The 8719-nt window shown below is 37.3% G+C and overlaps 1 protein-coding gene across 1 annotated transcript in view; it reads left to right on the top strand.

Annotated features, from left to right (window-relative positions):
- The window catches only part of WDR3 (WD repeat domain 3), a 37547-nt gene extending 30263 nt beyond the window's left edge, over window positions 1–7284 (top strand). The window contains exons 23-27 of the mRNA XM_006861301.1: window positions 176–223; window positions 866–909; window positions 3494–3622; window positions 6711–6804; window positions 7089–7284. Of these exons, the coding sequence (XP_006861363.1) occupies window positions 176–223; window positions 866–909; window positions 3494–3622; window positions 6711–6804; window positions 7089–7244 (471 nt within the window). The 3' untranslated portion in view covers window positions 7245–7284. The remainder of the gene's footprint in view (window positions 1–175; window positions 224–865; window positions 910–3493; window positions 3623–6710; window positions 6805–7088) is intronic.
- Window positions 7285–8719: the final 1435 nt, after the last annotated feature.

Genomic DNA, 8719 nt, shown 5'->3' on the forward strand with positions numbered 1-8719 from the left:
CAACAACGTTTTGTGCACACCCATTTGTGAGTACTGTAAAAACTAAATGGTCTGAAAATTCTTTTAGACTTAGTTTTTAGAGTCTGTTTTCAAAATTACAAAATACTGTTATCACCCTGTGTATAGTAAGCACTATCAAAAGTCTTGTTTTTAGTGATTTAATTATTTTTCATAGGTTGCTCGTCCTATCAACCCCATCCTGATGGCTTATGGCAATATCTCAGTAAGTAACATATCTAATGATTTTTCCTTGGTTATTCACAGGTGGTTTTCATGGGACAAAAGAGAAAATGAAGAGACATTGTGATTTGGGGGCTGGATATATTGGAAAACACTTGGGCTTGAAATAGATCTCTTAAGTAGTAGTATGTTCACTTTAGCATAACATTGAAGTCAGTTTTTTTGGTTGTACTGTACTATCATTCTGTTTTCTGGTGTTTATGCTTAGTGTACAAAGCTCTTTGAAGATTTTATTCATGTCCGTGAACATTGTAATTGAAGTCTTTGGAGGAAAAGTGTGCTGTAAATCCCTTAGATAAATTGAAGGAGACAGAAATCAATGGAGAAATGTTTATCCAACTAGAAATCTCTAGTTGTTCAATATTTAACTTGCATATCTCATTCATTTTCTCAATAATCATGTAAGTCAGTGTCTTCATTATAGACTTACAGAAACTGGACTGACTTCTAAATTTAGGGTGACATAACTGGTAGGTGACAACTGGATTGGGAACCCAGAGCTGGCTAATTCCTTCCATGTTAGGACAGTATTAAAAGAGAGGGGTTCTGTTTTTAAGGAGGTGGAAATCAGAGAAGTCCACTAGAAACCAAGAGTATCATTAATGGTGTTATTTTTCTTTTACAGCCTTCAGCTTATGTATTAGAGATTTTTAAAGGAATCAAGTCAAGGTGAGTTCAAAGGGCCTATATTTTGGAAAGAATACCTAAGGGGAAAAAAGAGGTTATTTATAACTGATGATCATCTTCTTTATAGGTTTAACTATCCACATTTTAATGAAAATAATTCATTTTAACCTTTTTTAAGTATTAGGACAGACGAATGGTGGTACTCCTTTAAGTCATAGATAATGATGTAATTTTTAATTCGATCAGAAGTACCACCTGTTAACACTAACTTTAGTTAATATATTTCATTTGGCATATTTTCTGTGGACATCCACAGCTGGAATCATACTGTAGCTTTCTGTCCTCTTTTTGACATAATACGATCCTATGTGTTTACTCATTTTACTAATCTTCAAAAATACATCACTGAATCAAGTCAAAATATTATGTTGGATGAGTGACATCCATCAGTAATTTCCTAACATCCACCTTCTTTGCTGTTATCAATAACACTTCAGTGAGAGAATGGGATTATACTTACAAGTAGACACATAGGCTTGAGAGGATACTTGACGCGTATTTACCTATGCTCAAATATGTCTTTGAGTATGGTAGCGCATACAGGCTACAAAGTTCTGAAAACTTTATAACCGTAACGAAACACCTTAAAGGAGTGAGTCGCTGGACCTAGAGCCCCAGGACCACAGTCTCGGGACACCAAGCTCACTTGTCATAATATAGTCCACAAAGACAGTGTTGTACATCCTTTTGGTGTATAGCAGCTTGGGTCATATAAACTCATAAACAGCCATCGGAAATGCAACTATTGGGTGCTCTCTGTGTCTGAAAAAAGGAAGAGTGAAGAAAATGTAGCTTGGAAACAATTAGTCCAGTGGACTGTGGACCACGTGAACATCAGCCTCTATGGCTCTGAGACCAGAAGAACTAGACGGTGTCCAGCCACCACCACCAACTGCTCTGAGAGGGATTACATTTGAAGGTCCTATGCAAAGTAGGAGAAAATTGTGGAACAAAACTGAAAATCGTAAAAGGATCATCGGACTTACTGGTTGGTGAAAGACTAGTAGGACCCCTGAGGCTGTGGACCTTAGTCACCTTTTAGGTCTGGAACTGAACTCGCCCAAGTTACTCAGTTTTCAGCCAATGAACAGACAAGTTTTTCAGGGGAACAATAGCACTAGGGGGTGGGGTAAGTACTTGTTGAGTAATCAACCCTTTGAGATCAAAATGGCAGCATTTGCCCAAGGACAAAATTGAGAAGGGTGAGGAAAGACCTTAAGGAATGGAAATGACAAACTCACTCAGGAAGGAGGTGGGATAAGTAGTTACATTGTGGGGTATCTCTCCATGACAGAGTATGTATGGACTGTTGGGTGGACTTTTAACTTCCTCTAAGTGTTCACCCAATTTAAAATAAAGAGTTTAAAAAAAAATGTCGAAAGAAATACTGCTCCACTGAAAACCCTTACACTTGTCTTTGTGCAGTGGTTTAATGACTGATTAACCAGCATGAATTTTTTAAAGGTTTCTGTTGCTGACTTGCTTCCCACAGGGCTTGTGCTGATTTCTACCAACATTGTAAAAATACTTTGCCAGTTTGAAAGAGAAAGGTAGTTTTATATTATTTCCATTTCTTTTGCTTATTAGAAAAGTTAAATTTTTACTTATTGGACAGTTATTGAGTTTTGTGAACTTTAAATATCTTTTTTATGCTCTTTAGTAGTTAAAAATATACCGGCTTTTACGATTTCTTTATATGCTCTGCCATGTATTTTTATAAATAGTTTTTTCATGTCTGTGATTTTTATTTGAGTTCTACCAATTTATGGTTATCTTTTTTTATAACAAATCCTAGTATATAAATACATCTCTAACTACCAGCTGCTCCACGGGAGAAAGATGAGGCTTTCTGCTCCCGTAAAGATTTACAGCCTCGGAAACCCTGTGCAGGGTCGCTATGAGTCAGATCTGACTCCATAGCACACAGCCAACAACAACAATAAATAAATAGGACCTAGGTGAGAAAAATGATAAAACTATACTTGAGAAGTATATAAGAAATTTTAGATTAATGGAGTTATGACACATTCCTAGATGGGAAGACTGTTATAAATATTTAATTTTTCTTAACCTATTTTATAACTTTATAGTTACAATTGGAATTGGTGAAATGATACTAGAGCTAGTTCTAGAAAGTAAAATAATTTAGAACCATGACAAGAGGGAATTATTCTGTTTTGTTACAGAGCTACAAGACCAGCAGTTATTAGAGGAAGGCTGGTATCAGAATCCTTGAAAAGGACTCCACAGTTCTAAGACCCCATAGATGGGCAAAAGTATAGAGAGACAAGATGGAATGTTCAGCAAAAGACAGGAGAAGTTGGTTATTTGGCAGAGGGGAAATTCAGATTTTCTCACTATGCCAAATCACTTTCCCTTTCAAACTGGCAAAATACGTTCTAAAGAACGTTCTTTGAAAATCTATGATACAGATGAATGTTAATCTCTGGATAGGCAAAATCTTTTCAAGTAGAAAAAATAGTAAGGGGAAGGATTTAAAAGTTGACTATGTTAAGAAATACAGCATTTTAAATGTGTGTGTGTGGTTTTTTTTCCCCTCCTTCAGTGAACTAGAAGAATCTCTCCTTGTGCTACCATTCTCTTACGTCCCAGACATACTCAAACTCTTCAATGAATTCATCCAGCAGGGCTCTGATGTTGAACTTCTGTGTAGATGCCTCTTCTTTCTCCTCAGGTACTGAAGGACACCATGTGTGTTCAGTCTAACTGGTTCTGATAGTAAGTTAACGAAAGCTGCTGCCAAAGCTTTGAGGTTGAGACCATTTCACAAAAGTAAAGTACTGTTTGACAAACATTATTCCTTATCTTTTGGCATCAGTCTAGCCCTTAAAACAGGAATAGTGATGACCCACCTCTTTGAATTAACTAATACAGTTCTGGAATGCTTCATCATATGACTCATGGTTGGAGACTAATGTTGTAACTCTGGTTCTATTCAGTTTCCAAATTACTTAATTTGTCATTTCTTTAAAATTATGTCATGTAAGCCAAATGGTTTTGATTTCATTTCCATAACAGCATTTTAAGAAATGCTCATTTATTTCCCCAAGCGTGAGGAGAAAAAAAGTTGTATATATAGAGGGAAACTAAGGAAAATAGAATGTATCATGAGGTTGCTGCTCTTTTTACTAGGTGCCATCAAGTCGGTTCTGAATCATAATGCACAACAGAGCGAAACACTGCCTGGTCCTACAGTTGTTGATACACTCAAGCCCATTGGTGCTGCCATTGGGTCAGTCAGTTTCCTTGAGGGTCTTTCTCTTTTTCTCTGACCCTCCACTTTAACACACATGATGTCCTTCTACAGGGACTGGTCCCTCCTAAAAACATCAATTCTTCTGCAGTTTTCCTTATTCGCTGTCCAATGTTCACATGCAGTTGAAAATACCATGGCTTGGGTCAGGTGTACCTTGGTCCTCAAAGTAACATCTTTAGTCTAGAACACTTTAAAGAGGTCTTATGCAGATTTGCCTAATACATCATCTGATTTCTTGACTGTTGCCTCCATGATTGTTAGTGGTGGATCCAATCTTTGACAACTTCAATCTTTTTCCATTTTCTTGATGTTATTTATTGGTCTAGTGGTTAGGAGTTTTGTTTTCTTAACATTGAAATGCAACCAATACTGAAGACTATAGTCTATGATTTTCATCACTAAGTATTTTAAGTTCACTAAGCTTTCAGCAAGCAAGCTTGTGTCATCTGCATATCGCAGATTGCTGATGAGTTCTTCATATAATCCATCTTTTTTGGATTATTTGCTCAGCATATAGTTAAAATATGGTGAAAGGCTACAATCCTGTTGCACACCTTACTTGATTCTAAACCATTAAATATCCCCTTGCTCTGTTCTAACAACTGCCTCTTGGTCTATGTACAGGTTCCTCATGAGTACAATTAAGTATTCTGGAATACCCATCATTCACAGTATTGTCCATAGCTTGTCACAATCAAGGCATTCAGAAGCCTTTGTAGAGTCAATGAATCACAGGTAAACATCTTTCTGGTGTTCTTTGTTTTCAGCCTAGATCCATCTGACACCCACAATGAGATCCCTCATTCCACGACCTTTTCTGAATCCACCTTGAGTTTCTAGCAGGTGCCTGTCGATACAGTGTTATAGCCATCTTTGAATTATCTTCACCAAATTTTATTTACATGTAATATTAATGATATTGTCTGAGATTTCCACGTTCCGTTAGGTCACCTCTCTGGAATGGGCACAAATATGGTTTGCTTCCAATAGTTGGCCAGGTAGCTGTCTTCCAAATTTCTTGGCGTACATGAGAGAGTGCTTCCAGTGCTGCATCGTTTTGTTGTAAGATTTCAAGTTGTATTCCATCAATTGCCAAAGCCTTGTTCTTTGCCAGTGTTTTCAGTGCACTTTGGACTTGTTTCTTCACTTGACTCTTGATCATATGCTACCTCTTGAAATGGCTGAACATCAATCATTTCTTTTTGGGAGTGACTCTGTGTGTGTTCCTTCTGTCTTCTTTTGATGCTCTCTGTACTTTACCCACAGTGCTTTACCCACAGAATCCTTCAGTAGTGCCAAGTTGAGGCTTACATTTTTCCTTCAGTTCTCCAACTTGAGAAATGCTGAGTATGTTCTTCCCTTTTCTAACTCCAGGTCTTTGCACATTTCATAATAACCTTATAATGCTTGCCTTTACCTTCTCTAGCTACCCTTTGAAATTTTCTGTTCAGCTCTTTTACCTCTTTATTTCTTCAATTTGCTTTAGCATCTCAGTGCTGAGTCTCTTCTGACATCCATTTTGGTCTTTTCCTTCTATCTTGTGTTAATGACCTTTTGCTTCCTTCCTGTATGATATTCTTGATAACATCCTACAACTCTAATGGTCTTCAGTTAATGGTGTCTAATATATCAATTATGTTCCTGAGATGGTCTTTAAATTCAGGTGGGATGTGTTCAAGGTCATCTTTTGGCTCTCATGGACTTGTTTCAATTTTCTTCAGCTTCAGCCTAAACTTGCATATGAGCAGTTTATGATATGTACCACAGTCTGCACCTGGTCTTGTTTTGGTTGATGGTTTGGTGCTTTCTCACCATTTCTTCCCATAAGTATAGTTGGTTTGGTTTCTGTATATGCCATCTGGTGAGGGCCATGTGAATTAATCATTCTTTATGGTGTTCGATCTCCAACATGATTTCTATTACCAAGGCCTTGTTTTTCAGCTAAGGACCCTTCTTCATTGCATCTGGATTACATGTTTGATCAATTTCAGAATTATGAAGTTGGTAGAATTCTTAAGTTTCACTATCACTGGCTTTAGTAGTTGGTGTATGCATTTGAATAATAGCAATATTAACTGGTCTTTCTTCTAGGCATATGGATATTATACAGAGACAGCATTGTCAAAATCTTTGGTTGACTAATAGTTGTTAAGTGCCGTCGACTGTCAAGTCGGTTCCGACTCATTCCAACCCTGTATAGGGTTGACGAGGAGCAGCTGGTGAGCTTGAAACGCTGGCTTTGTGGTTCCAACCAATATTGCAGTTCTGTACTTAAACTTCAGCACCACACCTAGGGAAAGTGTCGCAAATGAGTTGCGTATAGCAAAGTTTGTTTTAAAAAATTTCAGCAGATAGAATTGAGTAGTATAGTAGGTAAACAGGTTTCTTTTTACTATTTATGTGTTTACACTCCATTTTGTATTGATAATGTTGGTAAGGATGCATTTTTTATTTCTAGAACCACCAGATCCTCTTTTACCATATGCTTGTTTTTAATTTTTTATAGAATTCACTTTGGGCAGATTACTAGCAACCAAATGCTTGTGCCAGTGATAGAGAAATTAAAGGAAACAACTATTTCAAAAGTTAGCGAAGTCCGGGTAAGTATCTTTGTTGAGGTACAATAATGTAAGAAAAATATGTGCAATTTGGAAATATATTGTAGGATGCTGTGCCTTGTCTTTGGCAAGAAGTTCATTTGAGATGGGTTTTTTGTTTTGTTTTGTTTTTTTGTTTTTAATTGGAGCCAGTAAGAATAGAAAAGCCCAAGGAAACATCTTAGAGAGGGAAGGTGAAAACCACCACCGATAGTGTCAGTTCTCCTGACTCAGACAGGAGTCTGAGTGGAGAAAAGTCATTTAATTTTCTTTATCTTCCTCTCCAGGATATTATTGGCTTCAATATGGCTGGTCTTGATTATCTCAAGAGGGAATGTGAAGCAAAGAGTGAAATTATGTTTTTTGCTGATGCCACAAGCAACTTCGAAGAGAAGAAGAGGAAAAGGAAAAAGAGGGAGAGACTAATTTTAACACTGACGTAGAATTGAAGCGTAGTGCCCTTTTCTACTCTTATAAAGGACTTCACAAATATGCTAAACAAAAGAGGATCTTGCTGCAAAAGGTACCTGGATGTGGTTCCCAGCTTCGCATGCAGAAATTCAAACATGGAACTCTGGGTCCATTTCTTGGACTCGAAGGCATGATTAGTTTAAAAGTCTGTCTCAAATTCCTGTAGAAAGTTAGGTATTTATTTCACTAGAATTGAAATTGAAATTTTAAATTTTCTATTTTTTTAATAGCAGTTGCTTTGTTGGATGACTTGTTACCTCTTTGTGTTAGGTTTTGCCTCCTGTTGAGACAGGTGCCTAGATTGCCGTGCCTAAAAAACGAGGCATAGATATTTAGAGCTGAAACAGACTTAAAAATACATAGAAGAGCCTTCTTAAACATAATCTCTTAAAGATTGTTTTATATCTGTATAGAAGAAAAGACAACTGCCTACTGTTTATACTTCTCTAAATGGTCATTTCTAATTAAACATTAGTTAAACTGAGATGTCTGTAGTTATGTTATCTGGTAGGGATTTGGGGAGATGCAAGTAGTCTAGGAAGAGAAAATGACAAAGATACCTTTGGTCCTGGGCATTTCTCTGTAGCAGTTTCAAAATGAGTAATTCAGTCTTTTTAACATGTTACACATCTATTTAGGTTTTTCTTGCTGCATCAGTTTGGGTGGTTATCTTTGTGTGAATTTATCTGTTTCATCTAAATAATTGTTGTAGGTGCTACCATTTTCTTGCCAGACTCAAGAGTTGCAGTTTTTTCAGCTTGGCTACCTGTGTCCCAAACCATAAATCTGTTATTGTTCTTAAGGATAACACAGTCACTGAAGTGAGATAAGAAAGGGTGTTGTAAATTGTCAGGTGGAACAGCAGTAAAGAGAGAATTTTGGCATAAATTTCCTGAAGGTTTAGCTATGAAAAGGTAAGAGAATAGATACTGCGTTCCAATGTGAGAAATCAACCTTTCCTTTGGGTGTCTGCCACAAGGAGTGGAGTCACTTAATTCTCAAATATTTCTCAATTGTTGATAAAAACAGAGGTTGGATCAATATCCTCTTTTTGCTTCTTGGAACTGTTCATTGTTGTTAAGTGCCAGTGAGTCAGTTCTGACTCACAGCGACCCTGTATAGGGTTTCCAAGGAGCAGCTGTGAGCTTGAACCATCGACAGTGCAGTTCAAACTAACTTTGCAGTCCAGCACATTAACCCACAGCACCACACCAGGATTCCTGGAACTATTCATTAGAACTTAAAAGAATGGAAGTGTTTTCTGTAAGCATTTTAAATGGTTTCCAGACCAAAACGAATTCCAGGAGACCACTATTGACTGCTTGGAGTCCTGATGTCGTGCTGCAGAGTAATGTGCTAGACTGCAAAGTCTGTTTGAAGCACAAGGTCAGAAGTTTCAAACCTACCCACCGCGCCTCTGAAACCCTGTACAGGGTCGCTATAGGTT

The sequence above is a fragment of the Chrysochloris asiatica genome, unplaced genomic scaffold, assembly GCF_000296735.1.
Source record: "Chrysochloris asiatica unplaced genomic scaffold, ChrAsi1.0 scaffold00042, whole genome shotgun sequence".
Taxonomy (NCBI): Eukaryota; Metazoa; Chordata; class Mammalia; order Afrosoricida; family Chrysochloridae; genus Chrysochloris; species Chrysochloris asiatica.